Here is a 25,647-nt window from a genome sequence, read left to right on the forward strand (position 1 = left end):
ACAAACAAAAAAGTACATAGTGGAATACATAATACATAGGAATACCTAAAAATCTACATATGATGTGGTGCTTTTGGAGGTCTGACCTCTTTGTGTGGGTCCTTGTGTGCCTCCAAGGTCTTCATAATGGTGAGCTCTGCGTAGTTTTTAAAGCGCCAGGGCTGCCGGTTTAAAATCTCCTTTAGCACCCGCAGTGCCAGTGCACGAATCACATGCTGTAGAAAAAGCAGTCATCACAAACATAACTCAACTTTACTTTTGTGCTGGTATTAATATAAAACTGTGTGTATATATCCTCTGTGCATACCTCTCCATCTCCCAGGGTTTCCAGCAGCAGGAGGAGAATAGTTTTGAAATGTTCGTCCCAGACATGCAACTGTGTTTCCCTGATCAACCGCATGAGTTCACAGAGAGCTGCCTTCCTCTCCTCTACCCGCTCACTGTGATTGGACAACTCCTTTAACAGCTCAGCCACCACCTCTGACTGGTCCACACTGCTATCTGTTGGCATCATTGTGCAAGAATCAGAGTGCTTGCTAAATTTAGCAAAAAAAAAAAACACATTGAGAAACTTGTGGCCATGTGACAGGAAACGGCAAAATGCATGAAATGTGTACGTTTATAAAAGTACAGCACACGACTAAGCTCAACTTCAAGTGAGAGTGAATTTCATTGATCCATAATCAAGTTGGTAAAAAGATTTTAACATTTTGTAAAAAAAAAAAAAAAACCCTAAATTATTTCTCTCCATGCTCACACTTAGCATAGGCAGCATTAAATCTTACCTACTTAAGCGCATGTTAACGACCAAGAACATAAATAAGAGCTTGACAACCAGTATACAATAAAGGTTTAAGCCTTATGCTGCACCAGAAACTCAATTTCAACAGTAACAAACGATATACATAATACAGAAACACAGCTTTTGACTTTCAGCAGGGGTAGAAGTTTACCCCTGCCAACTGTGAAGTCATGTGCTGCAGTCCGGTGAAAGCTAGAAATACAATACAAAACACACAATCTGGATTGTCTCACCATCCGTAAGGCCCTCGCTGTCTTGGTCCAATGCATCTTTCAGACTCTTACTAAAGGGAGAGGAGCCGAAGGAAGAGTCTGAGTAACTACCTGGCTGAAAATCCTTGCTGGGGCGGGGACTAGAGGAGAGGAGGGGCATGGTGTTCAGCAGAGAAGTTTTGTTATCCAGTGCTGTCCGGCCAGTTTCCACAGTGTCAGCACCACCCTATACAGACACGCAAAATGATTATTTCAACCTAAATACTTATCTACCACATTTGCAGCATATGCATATTAACCACAGAGAATTTTGCAGATTTAATACAATCTTTTTTGTCTAATCCTTGTTTTGTGTTTTTTTTTTTGTAATTGAACTTCACAACTGTCTAGAAACTTCTATTATGTTCGAGTTCGAAAAAATAGGTTTTTTTCCTTCATTGGTGTTTATTTCTTTATGGAAAATATATTGAATTCTTGGTAATCACACTCAAATATGGTATATATAGAATAGTAAAAAAAAAATGCTAATGTTTCATTATTACTTTTATTACCTCTTCTCCATCTCCCTCCCTTTTGCGAGGTGGCTCACTCATATCCTCTTGGCTCCTAACACTAAGGTTCTGGATGGCTTGGCTAACACCACGCAAAGAGCTGTAGATCTCCTCAGAGTTCATATTCTCCGTATCGTAATCAAATGCACTGGACAAACGGAAGAACGATATAATCAGTGATTTTTACATCTTACATAAGATTATGCAAGGTGTGCATTATTAGGGGATGTGTGCGAGTGGGTCAGTGTTACTTAGGGGAAGGTGTGTTCTGTGACGTGTTGGTAGGGGATGTTAGAGGACTAGCCCAGCTAGCTGGTGACCTTGGTGTGTGTCGAGTCAGGGGGCTCCCCACTGGAGCCTGAAAGAAAAATAAACAATGTTTAGGATTCAAACATTATAGTTAAAAAGGCATCTTGCACTATGTACAAAAAGTTACTAAACGGTACTAAAGTACAAAAAATTGATAAATTAATATTTACATCTATAACCAATATATAAGTATAGTAATTCAGTGTAAACTGATCAAATTATTTTCTAACAGGATGACACAGCCCTCAAGGACAGGGCACAAGAACCAGAAGTTAATTAAAAAGTGTTTATTAAAACAGTGCAAATTATAGCCTCATTTAATTAATGATGATTTTTCTTTTTAATCATTGTGCTACCTGCATATTACTGTTGCTCTGAAAGAGAACATCTACAATGCAAAGAGTTATTGCATGGGAAAGTGGGCATCTTACTGGTGCTACACCGCCAGTGTTACGCAGGTGGTTCTGAAGGAGTTTGGTAGCTCCGTCTTGGAAGGTTTTAGGTAGTGCACCAAGAAGCATGGTGAACTCTGGCGTATTCAACTGGAACAGCGAAATCAGCACAGACTGGGCTGCCTGGACCCAAAAAAAACACTCCAAGAATTCACAAACACATTTCCCACAATAGAACACTCTTTGAACAACCAAAAATAGAGTATCTAACCATTTAACTAACCATGCTTAATAAAATAAATCAACCTGGCCTACATTGTGAAGACTGAATTGGTTTAATAAAAATAAATATATAAAAAAGTGTTTCAACACTTTCCCATACCTTCCTGACATCAGAGCTCTTGGGTTCTGTGGTCCATGTTATGATGCGGGACACTGCAAGTCTGGTCTCGCTGGAGTTCACAAAGTCCTGTGGCTCCATTTGAAGCGTTAGGGTCTCTATATACTTCAAAATGGCCACCTTTACCTGGAAGTATCAGCCACACATTACTACTAATCTAAAGCACCATCAACATTTGCATTACAAACATCACAATGAGTTGTACAATGAGGCTAGTGCAGAATACGAATACTCTTAAATTATTTCTCTTGGAATTATTCTCATCTAATGAATGTGCAGCTGCATTACACGAGCATCATTTCAACTCCTAGGCAAACAACAATCTTGTTAAGCAACTTCCTAAAACAAAACAAAACGTCCCTCATGCACATGCACACACATTCAGGCACACACGCACACATGGGCATTACAAGTAAAGAAGAAAAAACAAACAGAAATCATCACAAATGGAGGTGCGCAAGAAAGGTCGGGTTTTGGGAAACAGTGTGTAAAATAAATATGCACTAATCCTCATCTCGTTCTCTCCTGTGCATCAGGAGCATGGTATCCATTATCCATTAAAACAAACAGAAGATGGAGGTCCTCTGAGTGAAGCAAAACTAGAGCACTCAACAAATCATTTGTGGGATCATAGCAATGATCTCCATCAAAGACTCAATTAAGTAATTTTCGGAAACTCACAAAGGCTCCACTTCAATTAGATTAGCAACTCTGATCAACTTTAAACAAACTGAAACAAATTTAACAGCTAAGAGGTTGATAGGGAGGCTTGGGGGATGTGTTACCCTGTTAGGAGCCAGTGAGCTATAGGATTGCTTCCCGAGTCTCACTGACCTGAAGAGCTTCGTTCCACACTTGGATATGATCCTGTAGTGTGCAAGCGTGTCGCCGCTTTCTGACGGGAAGCAATTCTATAGCCCTGCCCCCGTATTGGCAACATCGCCTTTTCCCCGGCTTCAGAAAGAGAGAGGAAAGCATATCAATGACGAAAAGACCAATACAGAAGGGGAGAGACGTGGAAGGAGAAGCTATGAGGAGTGGGAGATAAGTGCCAGTAAGGAAAAAGCCAAGATGCAGAAGGAAGGCTGAAGGAAAGAAGGGGGCACATAAAGGAGTGGGGCAAATGGTATAGTGATGTAGTAAATGTGTTTGAGGGAAATGAAACTGGGGTGTAATCTTTTGTCAAGCAGTGACCTTTTAGTTGGCATTAGAGTTGATGAAAGTTACATCCACCTCATAGAGCTCATACAAGTGGCCAGAAAAACCTGACAAACACCTGAACCGAAGCCATCTAAAATAATATATGGCATTTAAAGTAGGCATGACTCAGAACATAACCAAGCCATGATGACGCACAGCCGCACCCAGAAGCAGCAATTACCTTTAAGTTGGGTGTCTGCGTCTGGTCTACGGTGAATCTCATGAGAATTGTAAACTGCAGATCATTAGGAAAAGACTCCCTAGAGAGACAGAGGTTTACTGTTACATGAGAAATGTTACTTCTGGAAATGTTTCAAAATGTAAAAGTAGAAACGCTTATTTTAAAAACCTTGTGACATCAAGGGCTTTCTGCACTTTGGACTGTACAGAGCCGAGAAGGTCCGCGCCCATCTTTTTCAGGAGCTGTGTAAGCAGCACAAACAGCCAGTCCTGCAGATCTGCCTTATGAACCATTATGAAGTCCACCAGTGTCTCCAAGAACATGCTGAACACCTACAAAACACACATGCACATGAAATCAATAAGCTTTAGCCTAAAAATGGCCTTTCACTATGTGCAAAAATGTATGGCTTATAGGGATGCATAGACATGATCAGGATACACTGTATTCAGTCATATTGTGACATCTTTGAATGACGCACAAAAGCGTCATGTGCATGGGTTCATAGCTCACGATTTAAAGCCAAAGCTAGTAATCTTCTGAATTTTCCAAAATTTCGCAACAGAAGCTTGTAGAGAGCCTCGGTTACTGAAATTAAGCTTATAATTATTAATAATTATAATAAATAAATTTAATAAATTGGAATCAATGCATCCCCATTAGCCAGTGTAAATCCTAGAGTTTTTTTTAGTCAACTAGTTTAAAATTCTTATCAATAGTTCAAATTATTATTATTATTTTTGAGATAAAAATTTAATCAGTTGTTTTAGAAGTTTTGTACTATTAGTTATCAAGAGAAACATGCCAGTGCTCAGCACAATCACCAATTGTTTGTCACACAAATAAAAGCATTTCAAAGGCACAAGACATTGATGACATATTCCTGATTTCTTTTGTTAAACATCCCTTCAAATATCAACACACTCTCTTACTGATTAGTGTATTAGTTTTACCATTAGCACTGAAACCCAAAAACATTTTTAAATCAGTTAAGATTATATTTTTACCAAGTAGGCACCACATTCATTAAAGAAGCAGCCACAAGCACACAAATTTAAGCAGGCTTAGATATAATTGGCCATCTGACATTGAAAAAAATCTTCTGAACTTACTCTCTACAGTTCCACCCCAGGCAAAGGCATGAAGAAGGAAAAAAAAAAAAAACAACAAACAAACAAATCTAGTGAGTTTCCTTTTATACAATTTTGTATGCATTAATAAATGATTTCTGGAAGAAAGAAAATTACAACTCAGATGTTTTAAAAGACAATAAAGTTTATGGTTTTTTGAATGAACAATTATGAAATCAACCAGCAATTCAAGTGCTTTTCGCTGCAAAATGAAGAATCTGAATAAGGAAGAAGTTAGAATAGAAGAAAAATAATGTGGAAGAGATGGAAGGAAAGGGTAGAAGTATTTGTGCCAGAGGATTTTGTAATCCAAGCACATTATAGGAAGGGGGCTCCAGTTTTCCAGACCCCCGAAGACAGGTCAGGCATGTGAATGTAGATGAATGTGTATTGTACCTTAAAGGAGGCGGAACTGATACCGGATTCTGCCGTGCCGAAGCCTCTGGACTCACGCTGCAAATCAAAAAAAGTGTTGGACCCGAAGGCCATCAATCAGACTTTCAGAGCTTGGGCAATGGCCCAGCCACCGAGAGCAAGGACAGAGTCCAAACAAGCTCAAAAAAATCTCCACAGTTTGGAGGTGAGTAAGAAACCAACTTAAACGCCCAATAAGTGATCGAGCGTGTTAGTCTTTTCAATTGTGTCCGTGTGTATGGTGGTATATTTTGTCTTTAGACTTAGGATATTACAGTAAAACCACTGTGCATGGGCAAAAATCCTTCAAAGAACTTCAAGAATAAGGTGCAGGGACTCGGTTTCCTTTTTAAATCGTTATTTTAATTCTCGATTGTCTACCTTGTCTACCTAGACATTAGGTTTTAATGCTACTAGGAGGGAAAAAAATGGAAATAGTTCAGTTACGACTTAATTGTGTGCAAGCATGCGAAGAAAAACAGATCCTGTCTGAATAGGTAGCAAGTTGCAGTGAAGGAGTAGAGCGAGCGTTCTAACTTGTCATGAGCAGCAGAAAAATCCACCCAGACCCTACAAACCATGCAGTTAGCCAGTGGCCTCACCACGAGAATTAGTGTTCAGAGCGCATGCCTCTGTCCAGAGTGCTGTTGCGTATGTACTTGTGTATGTCAGAGTTAAAGGCTGTAGGTGAGGCAGAATCCGATATTTTATTCGTACTGGTTTCATGCATGGGTATGTGCGTGCATGGGGGTAAAAGCGCCAAGCTAGAAGAGGCGTGCCGGCGGTACCTTGCTGTGTGGGTCAGCAAACATCCTGGTAAATATCTCACACAACCTCTTAAGTTCAACCCGGCTGTGAAAAATCAAAAAGAATTCATGTTAAAACTTGAAGGATCTCACAAATGGCAAATGACATGTCTGATCACAATATTCTTTCAGCAAAATAATACGAAGGATTTTTTCTGGGAAGAAATCTCATGTTGTGTGAGGGGCGTACACAAAAAAAACTAGAACACTCTCCCAATTCATACATTTCAACTTTGTTGCATTCCACTAAACAGGGTCTTGGAAATGAGGCTGAGGAACTAATTCAATTCAAACAAACAATCTTCGAGTGTAGTGTCTAGGTATATGTGCAGTACCTGAGAGCACGCTGGCTTTTCAACATTGACTGTAATCCGATCAGACCCTCCTTCCTCTCAGACCAATTGGCTGAGGCACAGCGGTTAAGCACTTCGGCCACATCTTCGGCCTGACGCATATACGTAGGAATACTGCCGTTGCGTGAACTGTACGAGCGTTCCGAGCACGCACTCGATGCATCACTGTTGGCGTCATCATCAGAACACATTCCGTAGGTCTCATACCTCCGCCGGGCTGGTTTCTTCTGCTTAGAAAGATAGAAAATAAAGAATGTGTAGTAGAGTTTTGGAAAAACTTGTGTTGAAGACTTGGAGTTAAACAGCCAGTGAGACCTTTACAGTGATATGCAACAGATTGGAAAGCAGGCTGAAAGACTGACCTTGCTCCGCATATCCCCTAACAGCTGGCAGCGTTAACAGAATCAGTTGTTATATGATGGTTAGCAAAAAGTTAAGCACAGAATCATAAAAAAAGGGTGAGTACAAAAGTCATGTTCATTTGTGTAAATGTATGCATGTATACCAGTGCATCAGCGAGGGCCTCCTCTACGTCCGACCCTGTATTTAACACTCTCATGGCACTGACAGAGGAAGAGAGACGACTGGACTGAGAGATCCCCAGACCTGAACCTAAAATCACACATGGCACTTGTTATAACAAGAAATACCATTACATATGAACACAGACTTCACAGGAAGGAAAAAATAAATCAATATCACAACATAAAACCAATTTTGACACATGGTTCCAGAAAAAAGTTCCACCAATGAAATACAAAAAAAAAAAAATATATATATATATAAAATAAATTAAGTAAGTACACACAAAAATGAGGGTTAGAATGCAGGACAAATCACGGATAATGACCATTTAGAAAAATATGTTGGACTAATTAAATCTAATTGAACTGACAGCAAAAAGCTTCAAATGTAAAAAAAAAACAAAGATACTTCTTTGCTCTTTCTAAAGGTCCTTCGCTTTCTCCGAAGATCTGCCACATAAATGCAGTGTATAAAAATGGTTTAAAGAGAGTTCAGAGACCTGTAATCATCATATAACTTCAGACAGCAGAGGGCTGTAAAAATTCAAGTGCCCCTTTAACTCTTAAATTCACTGAAGATCAGAATTTGATCACTTGTGTTAGTTTCAACATTTGTGGCTGTTTGCTGAAGGAAATAGTCACAATTTTTGTGATGCAGAAACATTTGTTATGGATGCTAAACATAAAGCATGCAATCCAATGGTGGCAGAACTGAAAAAAGCATGACTGGGATGAACAAACGAGCAGAACACGAATATATATATATTTTGCTTTTAAATAAGGTCGGGGCAGGCTGTGGTTCATAGTTCACCTGCTGCCCCAAAGGCATCTGAGGCATGAAGAGCACCAGTAGAGCGAGAGTAGTGTCGTGAAGCTGTAACACACACATACACACAACACGCATAACCAAATCAGTGTTAGCGCCCACCACAAAAACCCCAGGTGACTGAATCTTCACCAAACACCAACTTTGTGACCCACATTTTTAGACTCAAAGGTTAAAGTCCAGTTCTGCTTGTATGACCAGTTTCTCTATTCTACTCCTACAGGACATTTTCACAGTGAGTGGACTGTCAGTCATCTTCACTTATGCGTCATTCCACAATTTTATAATGTTTAGATAACGGCACCAGCATATTCAGTCTTATAAAAATAAATTTAAAGAGAAAAAACGGCATATTATTTTAATTTCCGATACACACTTGACTTTCAGAGGAAAACAAATACAGCTACAGTTTGTTTGTATCCATGTTTTCTTTTGTGAATGTTGGGCACAAACTAATTTCTCCATTTCGATGTCTGGAGAAAAACTCACAAAAAGTTGTCACATATAATTTTATCCATGATAAAAAAAAAAGACAGCATAAACACAGTTAAGATCATTAGAACACAATATTCTATATGTAGTCCAAATTAATTTTATTAATAACCAATCAAATATACGCTTAACGCTCTGACAGTTGCTGTCATTTTTTTGTTTCTTTTTCCTCTAGTGGGACGTGCAAATAAACCAAATGCCTCGTCATGTAATCGAACAGTATGAACCAAAGGAAACATTGAAAAGCAACAAGCGATGGTAGCTTGCACAACCATGATCCCTCACCAACCCATACAAACCACATATGGGTTTATACTCAATGATAAGCACATTTCTTTCACTGTAACAAATTACCATTTTCAATTTCAGACACCAAACATCGTTTAACTTAATAGGCCATGAGCTCTTAATTTTAAAAAAGCACATGAAGTCAAGCAAGCAAAGTTCAAATGCTGGAAGCTACAATGGGGCCTTGAAAAGAGAAGTGTGCACATGCACAAAAGATATGACAATTTAATTATTATTTTTTTTATTATTATAAAAAAAAAAAAAAATAGACCCCTTCTCTACCCTGTAGGAGCCACAGCTATATACGAATGGTTCTGTTTGCAGCAATGGCTGTGGCTACTCACCAAGCGGTGTGAAGGAGCGCACAGGGCTGGTGTCTCTGCTGCTCTCTCGACTGGCCTCACGACTGCAGCCCTGACTCACACTAGGCCGTGGTATACGACTACCCCGCGCTGACCCACCCCAAGAACAGGGACAGAAATAAGAAAAGACATACAGGAATAGAAAAACCAGACAAATAGAGCCATAAATATTATGAAGAATAGGAAAGGGGAAAAGGGAGGATAAGACAGAAAGAACAAGCTCCACAAAATAATAAAGCGATGCGAAAGAGAAACAGAGTCGTTATGAAAAGACTCAATTTAAAACCTCAAGGAACCCCACAGAAATTATGTACATATTTACATTTAAATGGATATTAAAGAAAACATAAAATTATGTTTGTATATCCAAACTTGTGTTAGCCATGCAGTCAATAAATCAGAAAAGGAAATATTGGAGAAACAAAGATTCTACAGAATGAAGGATGAGAAGTTATAAAGTTAAATAGATAAAGAGGATGATCTGAAACTGATCTGTAGTTGATTCTTGTGAACTGTAAAGTTCAGCTTTTTACTTGCATCTACATTTCTGTGTGATTCAGCCATATGAATTAGCTCAGCAGGTTAATGCGAGAGCAAGTCCTGTCTCTCCAAGCACGCCAAAGCAGCACAAATACCACTAAACACCACTGCTGAGACAGACGGAGGGCTTATCGTTCTATGATGAATGAAGGAAAGAAGCGCAGAAAGCATACCTCCTTTTGATCCATTGGAGATGTGGCTGACGTTTGAGGGCGCTTAGATCAAAAAAGCAGATTTTAAGATGGGTAAGAATATGATTTGGAGTAAGCTGCAACCCCTTAACCAACAGTAAATCCCAACAACAAATAGCAAGAAAAGGAGCAAAAACACTGATTCAGTTTGTAGGCAGCAAATCACAATCCCCTGACGCTGTAGGAGTACAAATTACACAAACAGCAGCCTGGATTAAATATTTTTTATTGATTGCAATCAAAAATTCAAAAGAAGTGAATTCCAAAGTGAGTTGGTTTGTGGCACGACATGTGTACATACAGACAGAAAAAGATACAGAGAGTCTGGTGCTTACCCACGGACAGACGGGTGGGGCTTGAATCTCGGCTGCAGCCTTGACTGCGTGGAATTCTACTGCGGCGCTGGGAACCCGGAGCAGCACTCACCCGCTGGGCGCCTGTACTGAGTGTGCTCAAAGCTGTGCTGGCCAACACACGACCTGGAGAGCCAGAGCGAGAGCCCGCTGAAGAGAAAGAAGACAGGAAAGAGGAGTGTAACTTAGAACATTTCTACATCGAAGGAAAACTCCAGTATTTTAATCTAATCTCTATACACCATATATATATACATATATATTTATTTTCTCTCTCTCTCTCTCTCTCTCTCTCTCTCGCTTCACTCCCTGATCTATTTATTAGACGTGTTTTCTCAGTCAAGAGGCAACAGCACAATGGATATAATCATGCAAATGAAAGTTATGGGCTTTAGTTAATATTCACATCAAACCTCAGAATGGGGAAAAAATGTTTGGGTACAGTTGTTGGTGCCAAAAGGGCTTGTTTTGAGTGTTTCAGTTTCTACATTTTACACATCGACCTCAATAGTTTGTGACTTTTCATCTGGGACCGAACTTGCAAAAAATCTGATGGTTCGCGAGTGGAAGGTCTTAGGAGACTGGAAAAAAGATTTGTCCTTTTCTTATTTTGAACTGTCCGGTTCCAGTCATGATGTCCTCATAGGATCAAAATATCCTGTTCTTGGCTGAAAGAATAAAATTCTTCTGCTGCTGTAGCACATCAAACTCAAGGTTCATCACGTTGTGCATTCTGAGAAGCTTTTCTCCTCACCATGCGTGTAAAAAGTGGTTAACGGAGACCGTGTAAAACCATCATGAAAGCTAGAAACAGTCCAGACACTCTCCTCAAACCTGCAAAATGTTCATTTTTCGCATTTTGTGTGAACTTTGGAGACTATTGTGTGCGATAACCCTGTGGTTTTTGTAATTGCAATTCTGACAACCACAGTCAAAGTCACAGAGATTACTTTTTCCCCATTCTGTTTTGAGATATAAACATTAAGTTTCTGGCCTGTAACTGTATAAATATATGAACAGTGCTGCTGCCACTAGATTGGGTGATTATTTGCATAGATTGATAATACGGACAATTAGTGTTTTATTTCTTTTCCTCGTGTATCTTAGTATAATTAGGCAGAGATTATGTTGAAAAAAAAACACTGGAATATTCCTTTAGAATGTTCAATAACAGCATATGTAGAACAACCACACAATACTTGGACTAATAAACAGCACAAAAAGAGAAACTAACAGTCACAACAGAATTTGTTGAAAGTCAAAGTCTTCTATATCAGTATTTTCACGACTAGGATGGAGCTCACAAAACAAACATCCACGAACATATAAGAGAGAGAAACAAAAACAACAACTTTATATACAGTGTTAAACATAAAAAGTGAGATGGGCCAGTGCATAGCAGAAATGTTTTCTAATACTAATGAATTCACAAACATGGCCCAGCTCCTCCACATTTTCTCTGTGAAGCCAAACATATTTCCATCCGAAATTATTTCTATACAATCGGTTGTAAGAAGATTCAAGCTAATTTTTTTTTTTTTTAACAACTTTATCAAACACCACTAAGGCACCCAGAGCAAGCCAAGCAGAGAAGCTGTTCACTGTACGTGCAGCACCTAGTGTGAGGATGGAGAGTAAATCCATGTATCTCCATAAGTCATTAAGAGAGTGGATCCCACTGGTGCAGGAGCAAGTTTTGTGGAAGAGGTAAAATATGTGTAAATTCTTACCACCAACAGGTGTAGCAGACTGTGATCCTGAGCCAATAATGGGTTAAAATCATAGAGATTAAAAGAGCCATGAGGCCCATTATGTAGGAGGAGGAGAAGCACATTAAAACAATGCAATGCATTATGGGCTAATAACATGCAGGTAGCTTGACCAGTCCAATAAACACAGCTTATGAGTAAATAAAAACCCTAGAAATAAAAGGAGCAATGTCAGGAGTGCACACAGATTCTGAAAGCTGCTGTAAAATTGCAGGAAGCTGCCATAAAAATAAATTAATAAATAAACCTATGATGATGAAAGATGATGAAATCCCTAACACACACTCGCCTACATGATTCTCTACTCCACTGGTTTATGATTCCCTTTAATACTAAATTCTTTAAAGCTTTCCAATGATGCCTCACACACACACACACATTAATGTGCGAGTTTGCTGGAGTGTGTTTGGCTCTCAATTGTCCTGCAGGCAGAAATGGACTCACACCGACACACACCCAAGTGAATACCACACAGCATGCAGATACACACTCGCGCACACACATTAACACACTCGCCAACACGTCAGACGAGGGTACCTGGCGTGCAATCAGAATCGTCGGAACCTAGAGGCACAGAAACAGTTGGAAGGAGCCGTGTGTTACATCCTGAGAGCAGGATGATTCCACAGACACACACACTGTGCTCTTGGACAGAGTGCGTATGTAGGCTGGATGCACATATATGTTGTGTAAACTTGTAAGAATAGCTTTAAATGTTAAATACTTGAATGTAGACTGTGACCTTCATGTCCACAAGAAATAATCTAATGAAGTAAATGTTTTGCATTTTACATTTAATGGCATCGTATTGGTTGGTGCACTGGTATGAGTGTATCAGATTTGAGCAGTGTTGATGGGGTTTGGAAAACATGATTTAGCATCAAGCAAAATCTGGACTGAGATTTCAATGTTATTTTTGCTATTTCAGTTAAGCGACAAAACAAATGATGGATAAAGTGAATTTCTCAAAAAGAAATCCTACGTTAATGCATTATACCTAGAAGCCTTTCCCAAAACTCTGACATCCATCAGGTGCTTTCGCATGTACGGAGTTTTACGGTTTAAACAGAATTCTGGTGAGACTGATTTTCTGGTGTAGCCAGTGATCACCTCTCTGAGATCATCTAAGAGAGACGGTCTCTGTATGGTTCTAATCAAACTCAAAAACGAAATACTGCAAGTGACCGATCGAGTGTGTTTTTTGTAGAGGTTTGCTGAGAGTTGCTTAAAAGAACCACAAGGAGCAAAAAGGACAGAGCTAAAGTGCTATGGGAAAGTTTTCTAGAGATTTAAAATGATAAACATATAAAAGGAAAAAAGTGTAAATACAATATAAAATACATTTTAACCAAAGTAGCAGTTATAACTCCTGTGCACATGAGACAAAATACAACTGTAAATGTTTAAGGTAGACTTAAAAGTAAGGTGGATCTTTTAAGTGCCACGGAAATGTTTACAGTTTCTTAGAGACCCCCAGTTACACTGCTGACGCTTGTTACCAGCACAGCACCCACTACCATGTCAGCGTAACTGCTGTTGAACATTATCTGGTGGACATATGAGACTCTTTCCAGTGATAGAGTGACAGAATAGCTGAAAAATTGCAACCCATATTCAGTAATAATCAGTAAAGTGTGCCTACATGTTACATAGCATAAATAACAAGAGTACTGGCAGCTACATGTGAAAGAGAAATCAAATGTGTGCACATGTTAATGCATGCGTTCTTTTTATACAACACTTACGCTGAGACTGAGATACCATCTTTGTTCGGCTCCGGGCCCTTGAGTCCACCTGACTGCTGCTTAATCCTGATGGAGTTGACAACGGCTGCTTAGTACGCAGTCGGCCTGAAAATGCACAGACACATTTACATTTTAAAGCCATGAGCCTCAGACACAAACAAACAAATTTGTTACAGCCTCTTTAAATCACTCCTACATCACTCAACCTGCAATATGCATGTCTAAATATCAGCATTAAATATCGATGTTATTCATTTTATAGTAATGTGATATAAGCTAAAATCTTGGGTGCTGTAACCGTAATTACCTTGGGTCTAGTGCATCTCATAATAAAAAATAAATAAATAAATAAATCTGAAAATTGAAAAGTGACGTGCACGTGATAAATCACGGATAAGGTCTCTAGCACTTCCATCAAAATGCTTTTAACGATACACGGAAAATTCCAAAATGGTTAATACCAGGCACTAAAACAGCTATAAAAATGTTTCATTTTGAGTCAAATTTCACCAACCTAATAACAATGAATATTCACGATTAACTATGCAAAATAATGCAAGTGATTCATTATTAATATCAACAGTCAGTCTTTTGCTGTCAGTCAAAAAAATCAAGGTTAGAGAAACAGGTTAACGAACAATTAGCAACAAGCTTGAGAGCACAGACTGCAGAAAGCATTAGGTTGATTAAAAGCAAAGATGAATGTAGGACTTCCAGATTAAGAAGCTGAATGTATTTCACAATCACAGTCTCAATTACAGTCTGAGGCTAAAGTCTGCAGTACCGTCCCTTTCCAGCAGGGTGCAGCCACATTGCAGAACAACAAGAAACACAAGGACAGGAAGATCATGGTACATGATATGAATTTGCACCAGAAAGCTGCCAGACTAATGTGACGCACAGGTCCAACTAGAAACAATGTCTTCTGTTAGATATAGTCGGTACCCATATGTGTGTTAACCTGCATGTGTATCTTGTAATCAGACTGTATATGGAGGTAGGAAAGATTTGCCCACCAAAACAGCAGGAGAACATGAGTCACATGGATGCCAAAATCGTGAAACAGGAGAACATCACAAAGAGAGACACAAAAAAAAGAATGGAAGAACAGATAAGCTGAAGCAGATGGGTGGACAGGACATCTACGACATGATCTTACCATCCTTATCAGTGGCATCATCTTTAAGCCAGAGAAGAGAGAGGAGCACAGCAAACCAGTTAGAGAGACAAGACACACACACCTAACTTTGAAGAACTCATGACTCATGACATACTTCAGACTACTTAATAAGTAAGGGACTACTTAAACCCAGTAAGGGAGTAAACTGAAGAACATATTCCCAGAGAGAGAAAGGACAGAAGTGTGAGTTTTTGAGGAAGCTGAAAAGACATTTGAGCTTTTAAGTGTTCCAAGTATGTGGTAAGTCATAATAAGGGCTGTAAATGGTTCTGAGCAGGTACCTAGTGAGGCATAAGTGCCTGGGGGTAACGCCGTAGTGAGGCGGCCGGCTCCTGCCTGTCCACCGTGTCTGGCCTTAGCACTGGCTGCTGCATTTACATCCACATCACTCCGAGAACGCTGCAGAGAACTTGGTGAACCTGATGACTTAGAGCTGGCTGGAACTGTAACAAGCACACAAAAACATGCCTCTGTAAAACAATTTCTTATGATTTACTCACAAACTGTATAAAAATAAAAGAATGAAACATGACAATTTGCATTCACACACAGGCCGCTCACCTCTGCCTGGAGCAGCTGACCATTTAGAAGTCAACGGCCGACTAAAAAGACAAAACAAAACATTAGACAATACAGATCTTTTGCTACTGGTCAACAAAAGGTGACATGCAAGAATCAAGTGGAATAGAAGAATCCCAGCAGTTTCCTTTTCCACGGGCCTGAAGTCTGATACCAATGACTCCAGGCACTTTATCTGGTTTCTGATTACAAATACCGACTAATAACATAGAACAATACCATATAAAACAGACAAACAAAATGTACGCCAATAGAAGAACCATAAGTGAAAGATGGTGCAAGACAATTAAAAAAATTAGACAGTTTGTTACCAATCGTGGCAAAATGTTAATCCATACAATTATGTTCTCATACCACACCTTATATTCATCATTAGTTAAAATAAAACATTTTAATTTCATTTCATCATCAGAAGGTACATTCTTTATCTGTATGGTTTTTCTAATATCTTATTCAGCAGGCATTTATAGAAGATATTTGCTGGTTGACCAAATGATTGCCCAAATAAAAGAACTATATTAATTCAAGCAAATGTGAATGTGTTCTTGAGCACAAACATGCTCCCACATTCTCCTCAAACCACTGTAGTAAGTAATCCACAATTTCTGTCCTGTTATACTTACTTGAGGCTCTCCTGCGAGCTGGAGGAGGAGCGATCAGACTGAGGGAGGGATGCCACACTGCCCGAGCTTTTTAGGCATGACTGAAGCGTCTTCTGATAGGACGATTCTAACGAGTTATACAGAGACTCTGCCTCTGTAGGGAAATGAGACCTCAGCCCCCAGTAGGCCCTGAGAGACAGATCGATAATTCTACATTAATCCAAACTCGGGAAATGTGGATCAATTACAGTCATTGAAGTTACCCATACTTTCTGGCCTCCACACGAGCCTCTGAGTCAGCATCTCTGATTCCCTTCTTTATGCTGTCCACCAAAACTGCTGCATGCCTGTGACAGAAAAAAGGAGCATAAAGAAGTGCTACATTATCTTTAAAAAAAAAAAATTGTGCTTTTTTCTTCATACCTCTCAAGAGAGTGCGTCTGCCACTCCTGCAAAAGCAGATCCAGAAACTCATAACAGCGTCTAAAGGGGAAGAGAGAGTTAATAATGAGGTAATTGCACATAATTAATGTTTATCTCATGATTGGTTTTGAGTGGTGCTGTTGCTGTCTTACCTCCTTACAGCCACAGATTTTGAAGTGCAGCTTCCTGTGATGAGAGGAATCAGTCGTGGCACATGTGTGTGCTGCCAACAAAGCATAAAATCTGTCAAAATAAATTCCTACAATTTCTAGGTTCTCAATAACCTAACAAGCTGAATTCTCTCTTCATATAGTGAAAGAGATGTTAATGAGGGAACAGCTGCCATGTTTCAAATAATTACATTTAACCATAAAACATTCCAAATGCATTTCATTCTCCAAAATATTTAAAACATTTCTGTGGTAAAAGATGCATAAAACATCTAAACGTGCTGCATGATGGGCCATGTCATAAGAGCAGTATTTAGTCCCTTACATATTAAATGAACTTACACACTTAAACACATTTACACTTATTAATGCTGAGGGTTCCTCACCCGTATAATGATTCGAATTGCAGCTGTGCCAGAGGTCGCCATTACTTTTGCACAGTTGGGGATAAGATTAAACAACACAGGAACGATGGCCTCTGCTCCATGGTCAAACTTATTCCCCAACAATGTGGACAGATGCCTATCGACACCAAAAAAAAAAAATTACGCACAACAAAAAGGTGTGCTGAAACAAACATAGCCGACAAATCCGAATAAAAAAAATACATTAGTGCACATGAACTAATCTTTACAAGCATGCTTTTTCTAGTGCAGTACATTTAAACAATAATTATCTTTGACTTCCTTATGGTGCCCATTATTGCCAAACCCTTAATTACGTGAACAAATAAAACAGGATCCCAACAGGTTGAGAACACCTCACAACTCACGCCACAGTGATGCAGGCCTCCCGCACCACCTGCGATCGCAGGTCTTTAGCAGAAAGCTTAAACGCTCCGTCCAGCAGGCGTAGGTGCTGGTAAAAACAGTCATAGTTTTTTGCCCCTGCGACCAGCAGAGATCGAATCTTCTTCAACTGATATGAAGGAGAAAGTTCAGTTAAGACCAATCACAATCGACAAAATCAGAAACAGCAAATGTGAAAGTGTATTTGCAATGACTCATCAGCCAACACAGTTATTTCAGACAGAACTACAGCCTTCTGGGAAATCTAAAACCCTGCTTAAAGTTTTCTCATGAAAACAATGCTGTATGGATTAAGTCCTCATGTCTAACCTTTGTTCTGAAGTTTGGAGAAAAACAAACCTACCAATTACCGTAAATTACATAACCACTAAAGCAGCAGATTCAGTAATAGCCAAGAATGTTTCTAATCTTTAACATTCAAAAGAATAAGTGCAAAAAGACCAACTCTTTGATAAACATAAATATGAAGACATGCATAATGAGTAATGGAGGAGCAGGAAGAAAACAGCTAGGGGTGAGAAAAAGATTCAGGCGAAAGAACATGACAAAGTTTTCAAAGTTTGGGATAATTTCAAGCTAAAACCTGAAGAAAACACGATACAGTACGGTTACTGTTTTTAAAGTAATTTGAAATTGATTTTTATATTTTTATTTATATGCAGTGCGGTCAAAAAGTCCCTGGGCAGTGGCCGTGTGGAGCAGGTAGTGGAGCACATGTTTAAAGCTGGCGATAAATACACGGATTTAAAAATTATCAAGCAGCTTCTCCGTAGACAAAATAAAAAAAACAGATCACGATACTGTGCGAGATTTAATAAATAAAGACATGAGTGAGAATAATAGAGTTAAATTAAACAAATGTTTTCCTTTGATTTACTCTATGCGGCCAATGCAGAGGAACTTTTTGAACGCACTGTATTTGTATTTTGATGGCAATTAAATGCACTAAATTTATTTCGTTTTTACAGATATTCTTGTATGCACATTCAGCAAAAAAAAAATTAATAATTCAATTTTCTAAAAAAGGAACAAATTACTTGTTCATTTTAAGAGACCGATCTTATTTTCTCTGTCTTATTTAGTATTGCTCTTTATTAAAGTAAAAGTACTTCTAATCCGATTACTCGATTAATCAGTGAAATAATCGTTAGAATACTCGATTACTAAAATAATCGATAGCAGCAGTTTTTAACCTCTAGCTAAATGAATTACAGAAAGAAGAATAATTCATTATAAATGAACAAATTCAAACCACACTGGATTTTGGCAATTTATAAAAAAACAAGCTATGTCTGGGGTTCACAGAAATCAGTGAATGATGCAACAAATAAAGTAAAGGTGGTACATTTGCTATATTATAGAACTTCTTTGAAACAATAGTTAGCTACTTTCTCTACTGTACACTGTACAGACTGTTTATACCGGTCTAATAAAGGATTCTGATCACGATGCAAGCCAGATTTCTGCTAGATGTGTTCTGCCTGATCTGATCTTGTTACAATTGCAGTGTATATGTTAATTACAGGTGTGCATGGGAATTCAAATGCCTGTCCAATCCAATGCTGAAATCATTATTTGGTCATTTGTTATGCTTTATGCTCACCTAAGTTCAGTTGGAAAACATTAGACATATATAGAAGCACAACTGTGGCAAGAAATGAGCTTTAGAACGGAAAGGTGTTGGGAGCAGACGGTTTTTAATCCCCATGCACGCAGGAGCAAGTGGACAGATGTAAAGCATACAGCATAAGGATAAGTTTCCAATAAAATCCAGTAAAACACAAAAGTCTATGTACAACAAACATAGATCACATCGCTTCAGTTTGTAGATTAATCCCATTTTACATCAGTGAGAATGCTCAATCTTATAATGCTGCACTCTTTACTGCTGTTTTTTTCCCCATTCAGTGGTCGAGTAAATAAATAGTTGATGACCTGCATACATTTGTATTGAACAGAATATGATAATCCAAACATATTTTCCCTTTTAGATTTAAAATGCTGCTAAAGTAGGGCTGAATGTCTGTCTGTCAAACAAATGTGCTCCTCACTGACAGTAGGAAATGTTTAATTGAGGTGAGAACATGATACTTTATTATCCCCACATTGTAGATTATTTACCCCCTCTCCAAATTGTTAACCTATAGAAATATTCACTTATACAAGATATATGGCATGTCAATCAACAGGGCATCCTAACTGCCTGAGTGGATGCCTGTGTGTGTGTGTGTGTGTGTGTGTGTGTGTGTGTGTGTGTGTGTGTGTGTGTGTGTGTGGAGAGAAGTCTTTTTAACACTCACTGCAATAGCTCTCTGATCCCAGTCATGTTTATCATCAGAGAGTATCTCACGGATCTTGTTCAGATTATCCTCCAGATCACGTGTGGAATAGATCTTTGAGATGAAGAGCAAAAGAGTATCACTTACACTATGTACCTTTAGTCTCATGATTTTACACAGGCATTGAAGTTTTACTTATAAAGTTAAGACTTTCCTTTTAGTTAATGCCAAATTATTGTGTGCTTGTGTTTTCTACCTGAACAGTGGGGACATCTGTGAATGCTTTAATAAAGTCCTCCTCATCTACAGCTCCAGTTCCCTCTTTAGACACACCTGTAAAGAAGACAGTTGTTAGAGTCTCATTGTTTCTTTTGCGTACTAGCCATGATTTCTGTTTCAATTGAGGGCACCATGTTATAAGATAAAACGAGTAATATAAGAAATATAAACACATTATGACTGCATCTAAACTTTCTCTCAAATGCACAATTACAAGTGCTTGAAGGGAAAACTCATTTTGAACTGTGGCTCCTCAGAGAGAGGTGATGGATGCCACTGTTTCCATAGCAACTGAGCACATTGAAGTGTTTCTATGGAAACCACTGCAAGGCCAAGAGAGGGGTTCCCTCTGTCTGTGCATTATATTTGGAAATAGAGGTCATTGTCCCTTTCTGCATTGGGTTATGCATATGGTCCATATTGAGCTGATTGTTAGTTCCAAAATGTATTTAGCAATAATGTATATCATTTTAATAAAATTATATAAAAATTATATAAAAATTGCTTAAAACAAGCACATCTAATGCAAATGTGCCAAAAGCTACTGCAGCAAGAACGCACATAGCTTTCAGTTATAATAGACATCCTGTCTGTAAATTATAGAGCTGTCAGTCTCATGTCCCAAAGGGGAGCAACCCCTGAGTGTGCACGAGAGGGGCAGCTCAGTCAGAAGGACAGACTAACGGGTGTGAGATCAACAAACATCAGCTGAAGAGGCTTTGTCATCAAAAAGGAGTTTACGTAGGCCTTTTCATCTTCAATTAAATGCAAAGCAAGCAACTGAGTTTCAGCTTAATCAACAGTGCCAACAGCAGATACTGCAAAATACAGACCACAAGACCAGACCAGATTTGATGTACAACGTGTTTTAGGAGTTTGAACCATGTTTAGAGTCAAAACCCATGTCTGACCAAAATAATGTTAGTAATGTGTGATAAGGTTAGAAAGTAAGTGAAAATGCACTATCCTTCAAGTCTACACATATTGTTTACCACATGTTTTAACAACCACAAGTATGTAAGCAGCTGGCCAAAGCAGTCACTGTGCCACTTTTCACCAGGCTTTTTATATTCATATTGACATTCATATACTAGTCAGGGAAGAGCAGTTGAGCAGGAATATCCTGAACTGAACTTTGACATCATTTTACAGTGCATTGTTCTAGCTCACTCAAGAATTATAATCTTCCTGTATAGATAGTATGGACTGTATCTCAGAGTCAAATGCAAATTGAACAGATATTTACGGTCCACATTATTTGCTTGGATTCACAGAGACCCAAGTTACTATAGTATCAGTTGGAATGTGAGAACAACAAATTTTTTCTTAATTAAACACCAATCCTTTGATGAAAAACACAGTTTATCTAGTTTCCACAGTTGTGTAGTAAATTTATTCTGAAGCAATAGACTAACAGAACTTCAGGCTTTTAACCTAAATCCATTTGAGTCCTGAAGTTTCTTAGTAATGTAGGAAAGATGAAAAAAGAACGATTAATCTAAACGTCTGTAGCGCATGTCACTCGACCTTTTGTGTCTGACTCATTCAGAAATGTACTTAATTCAGTTATAACTAACTGCCTTCAGAAATAAGAACCAGGAGGTTGACTTTCAACTCATCCTCTCAAACATCTCTTATTTAAACTCTGGCAGGCTTCTGACTGTATACGTTCAAATCACAGCACTTCCAACTATCACAGTAGGGTGCTTGGGTAAGACTGACCTTGGCACTTGACGTCTCAGTTACATCAACTGTAAAATGGTTTGGGTCAAAGCAGTCAGACAAATGAACTAAAAATTCTCTTGTACTTGCCTGAGATCGATTTCTGCTATAGCTCTCTCTATTGCATCTACACTGCTTTCTGGAACATGATTAAAGCCCAGTAAGGCAACACTAGATCAGCACACTGCCAGTCAGAACACTTGCAGCTTTGCACATATGCAATCGACTGAACCACAGCTTTCTTCCAGGTTTTTTGTAGCTCTTTTAACAGATGTAGTGATGAAGAAAAACATAACTAAACTAGATGGAGCCAAACCGTCAAATTAAGACTAAATCACACATAAACTATTGACTAAACTAACTGCATAATGATAACTAAATAAACAATGTATGTGTTACATTTTTCAGATGTTACAAGACTAAATATATTAGGGTTGTGAGGAATATCTTAATTTGGATTATATGAACAATGCAAAACTTAAAAGCAGATATTCCTTTAGAACAGACAGACAGACAGACAGAGAGAGAGAGAGAGAGAGAGAGAGAGAGAGAGAGAGAGAGAGAGAGAGAGAGAGAAGGAGCCTTGCTAAAGGTCCTAACAGATAAATCCTTTTACAAAAGCAAAAGAATCCCTGTAGTAGACCAGTGGTAAAGTCTCACTCACAGTCTGTATGGAGTACTCACTCATTTTGGTGGCTCCAGTGGCACTGGGTCTTCTGGAGTTGCTGGCTGAATCTGCAGGTTTCTTTGGCACTTTGGGGACTTTAAAAGCTGCCTGGGCTGATGAGGGTCGGCTACCATCCACAGAGTCATCGTCATCAAAGCTACGATCTAAAAGCACACCAAAGAAGTTCGAATTAAAAACTAATCCAACATTTTGAACACAAATTAGACTAGAAAGTAAACCAAACTTAGACATTCCTCCAAAAGGGCCTTTAAGACATTTAAAGCCCCAATAAACATGCCATTATATTACCAGATAAACTATGCATATAATCGCATAAGCCATTATTTATTATTGTGTTAATGATTAATCTAAGAGGTTCCAGGTATCTGGGGATGTATTAATAAACATCATTTGGTATTTATATTTCAATTCAGTCCAAATCACTGTGGTGATGCACCCTGATGCTGTAAATACAGCAAGTACCAGCTGAAGAGAGCCGTGTTTGCTGGTAGAACTTGAATGCATATTAGAAAGTGTTCATTTCAACAATCTTTTCAGAATCGGGAGCAACACCAAACAAAAATAATGCTCAGTGTACAAGCAAATACTTTGAATTAAACAAACTGGAGTCAGAGCACATTCAGAAAACATCATCAATAATATTTTTTTATGTCAGACCAGAACAACACCCAGCACAGCCAAAACACTAGCCATCAATTTACTGATTTCTTTCTCCCCAAACGAATATGATGTGCTATATCAGAAACTGTGTTGGAAGATAAATAACCAGAGCTACTCAAAATCTTTTCTTTCCTATGAATCAAGTTTGTTAACCCGTAGTCTGTGTTAATGCACTTAAGTTGCTTGCCACAAAGAAATATATTGGCTATCAACTTTAATGCCTAGTCAGTTAGGTCTCCAGAAAAATGACAGTCAAATACATTGGAGCTTTTTAAGCACTTGGTGGATTATATTTTATAAAGAGTGCACCCATAAGGCAGTTCTTTACTGTTGTTGTTCATTTACTATACTGCAATGCAAACTCTCATTAGAACGTAGCAATAAATGAAGAAGCAGAGCCTACTCCAACTTCTACTTAATAACTCTTCTGAAAATAAACTAACACACCTCAAAACAATTTGAGATCATTGTGAGCAAACAGACGAGGCAGGTCAAACTTCAGCCCAGGAGGAACACAAAACTGCAGCGTTCACAATTTACCTCACGTAACACACCCGATTGAACCACTGATGATTTCAAGGCCTTTGTTATTTTAATTTGGTGCATTAAAAGCAGAAATACACTAATCTCTGAATAGATGCACCCCACGCAGACCTGAATCTTTCAGTCCTAAAACAGAGTTCAAATCTGTCATGGTCAGTTTCTAGCTCAGAACCTCATTAATGCCAATCTCACACATCTGCACAATTCCAGCTTACAGTTTAAAACCCACACTTAATCACACGTAGTTAAAACAAAGAGCAAAGATGCTTCTCAAACATCCCCCACACGCCTACACGCTCCGGCTGTGCGAAGCAAACATATACACGGATAGCGGAATGCAGACATCCAAAAGCTTGAACAACCAGAGCTCTGTTCTCCATGGCAACAATTGCTGGACAACACCCTATTTCACGATCGATAGACAAGCAGGGTTTCACTACTCCCATATAATCTCGGCACACACACATGCACCCTGATGGTGCATTAATGGAACACTTACAGTCACAGATGCTTTTACAGATGAGGCGTCTCATGCCTGACATCGGTCTTGCTCCCTCGTGCTCTTGCATCAACGCCAAAACCAATGCTCACATGGCAGCAGTTTTTATTCAGTGACAAAAAAACGTGAAGGAACGAAGCAGGATCTCAGGATCTGGAGAAACCTCCACCCTACAGTCTGTTAGCATCTTCCCTTTCACTCGATTGCGCTCTCTCTCTCTCTCTCTCTCTCTCACGTTTACTCCTTTCTCTCCCTCAGCCTCCTCCCTTCCTCACACCCCACAATTCCTCCTTCACATGATGTTCAAGGAACCAATCAAAAGAGTGATGACATCACCTTTTACCAACCAGTAAGCTTGGAGATTGAACGATGCTGGGCGAATATAAATGAGCTAATTCCGTCTGGAGAAGCTAAGCTAATTAGCATTAATACAGCACTGTTGCATAAGTAAGCCATCTCACACATGAACACATGCGACAACAGGCAGAGAAGCGTGTGTCCTATACAAGTGGGATAAAAATCGGATGGATGAAAAGGACAGCCACACCCCTAGAGATGACACATGCTCTTTATAAATGTGTGTATGTGTGTGCGCGTGCGCTAGAAAGAAGTGATGTGACCCCAATTCTAGGTCAGGGGCTGTCAACATTACTAATGCTGATCCTTCTACCAGGCCATGAAAGACCTCTGTGTTTCAAGCTGTGGCATTAGCATTATTAGCATACTCGCATAATCCACCTTTGTCTGCTCAGATGGGAGTGTCCAAACAAACCAAATAAAGAAACGCAAATCACGAAAAGGCTAAATAAGAGAGCGGAAGAGAAAGATTAAAGGAGGCTGAGAAAGTGGGTACTGGGCAAAAGAGGAGAAAAAGAAAAGGAGAAAAGGACAGGGGCGGGGAAGCTGGCAAGGCTCCAAAGCCTGTTTCTATGACAACAGCGGGAGTCCATATGCCTCATGGAATTGGGATTGAATTTAAAAGCAGCATGGATATCACAACTTGTATGATTTTGCTAGCACTTAAAATCACTAAATTCAGTAGATGCATTAATCCACAGCAATTTAAACTGCATTGAAAACACATGCTCACGTTAGTGCAAACAGGTCAAGGACTAAAAACACTAAGCAGAACCCCAGCTAGAGAGGAGTCTATAATGCACACACTGCTCCATGATGGTGACGTACTGCATGTTGGAGCTCTGGCTCGCTGTGCTGTAACTAGCAATTTAATCTTTTAATCAGGAAGTGAACTCATCCACAGGAAAAGCACAAAATGTACACAAACGCGCGCCAAAAGTTCAGATACAACATCGATAAGTAACGTACAAAGAAGCATTTGTTAAGGCACATTTATGCGCCACAAAATAAAAAAAG

At 39.0% G+C, this 25,647-nt stretch overlaps 1 protein-coding gene across 50 annotated transcripts in view; it reads right to left on the minus strand.

The window, feature by feature from the left end:
• Positions 1 to 25,647, minus strand: part of clasp2 (cytoplasmic linker associated protein 2) — a 44,801-nt gene that overhangs the window by 2,386 nt on the left and 16,768 nt on the right. For 3 of the 50 annotated variants that reach the window (XM_046834658.1, XM_046834704.1, XM_046834705.1), the window contains 34 exons: positions 22,568 to 22,714; positions 20,139 to 20,215; positions 19,904 to 19,996; positions 17,567 to 17,712; positions 17,181 to 17,316; positions 16,777 to 16,847; positions 16,625 to 16,684; positions 16,471 to 16,548; positions 16,223 to 16,390; positions 15,582 to 15,622; positions 15,302 to 15,463; positions 15,000 to 15,020; positions 13,841 to 13,945; positions 12,633 to 12,659; positions 12,057 to 12,083; positions 10,309 to 10,476; positions 9,956 to 9,997; positions 9,225 to 9,332; positions 8,086 to 8,148; positions 7,256 to 7,362; positions 7,113 to 7,136; positions 6,733 to 6,980; positions 6,380 to 6,443; positions 5,574 to 5,630; positions 5,160 to 5,162; positions 4,216 to 4,379; positions 4,048 to 4,126; positions 2,649 to 2,792; positions 2,306 to 2,449; positions 1,817 to 1,923; positions 1,566 to 1,713; positions 1,036 to 1,240; positions 308 to 501; positions 87 to 215 (listed from right to left, as the gene is read on the minus strand). In XM_046834658.1, coding sequence (XP_046690614.1) covers positions 87 to 215; positions 308 to 501; positions 1,036 to 1,240; positions 1,566 to 1,713; positions 1,817 to 1,923; positions 2,306 to 2,449; positions 2,649 to 2,792; positions 4,048 to 4,126; positions 4,216 to 4,379; positions 5,160 to 5,162; positions 5,574 to 5,630; positions 6,380 to 6,443; positions 6,733 to 6,980; positions 7,113 to 7,136; positions 7,256 to 7,362; positions 8,086 to 8,148; positions 9,225 to 9,332; positions 9,956 to 9,997; positions 10,309 to 10,476; positions 12,057 to 12,083; positions 12,633 to 12,659; positions 13,841 to 13,945; positions 15,000 to 15,020; positions 15,302 to 15,463; positions 15,582 to 15,622; positions 16,223 to 16,390; positions 16,471 to 16,548; positions 16,625 to 16,684; positions 16,777 to 16,847; positions 17,181 to 17,316; positions 17,567 to 17,712; positions 19,904 to 19,996; positions 20,139 to 20,215; positions 22,568 to 22,714 — 3,557 coding nt within the window. Of the gene's footprint in view, positions 1 to 86; positions 216 to 307; positions 502 to 1,035; positions 1,241 to 1,565; positions 1,714 to 1,816; positions 1,924 to 2,305; positions 2,450 to 2,648; positions 2,793 to 4,047; positions 4,127 to 4,215; positions 4,380 to 5,159; positions 5,163 to 5,573; positions 5,631 to 6,379; positions 6,444 to 6,732; positions 6,981 to 7,112; positions 7,137 to 7,255; positions 7,363 to 8,085; positions 8,149 to 9,224; positions 9,333 to 9,955; positions 9,998 to 10,308; positions 10,477 to 12,056; positions 12,084 to 12,632; positions 12,660 to 13,840; positions 13,946 to 14,999; positions 15,021 to 15,301; positions 15,464 to 15,581; positions 15,623 to 16,222; positions 16,391 to 16,470; positions 16,549 to 16,624; positions 16,685 to 16,776; positions 16,848 to 17,180; positions 17,317 to 17,566; positions 17,713 to 19,903; positions 19,997 to 20,138; positions 20,216 to 22,567; positions 22,715 to 24,273; positions 24,472 to 25,647 lie in introns of those variants that run through there. The other 47 variants (XM_046834703.1, XM_046834681.1, XM_046834660.1 and 44 more) reach the window with 47 other exon arrangements.

This window comes from Silurus meridionalis, chromosome 22, assembly GCF_014805685.1.
Source record: "Silurus meridionalis isolate SWU-2019-XX chromosome 22, ASM1480568v1, whole genome shotgun sequence".
Classification (NCBI taxonomy): Eukaryota; Metazoa; Chordata; class Actinopteri; order Siluriformes; family Siluridae; genus Silurus; species Silurus meridionalis.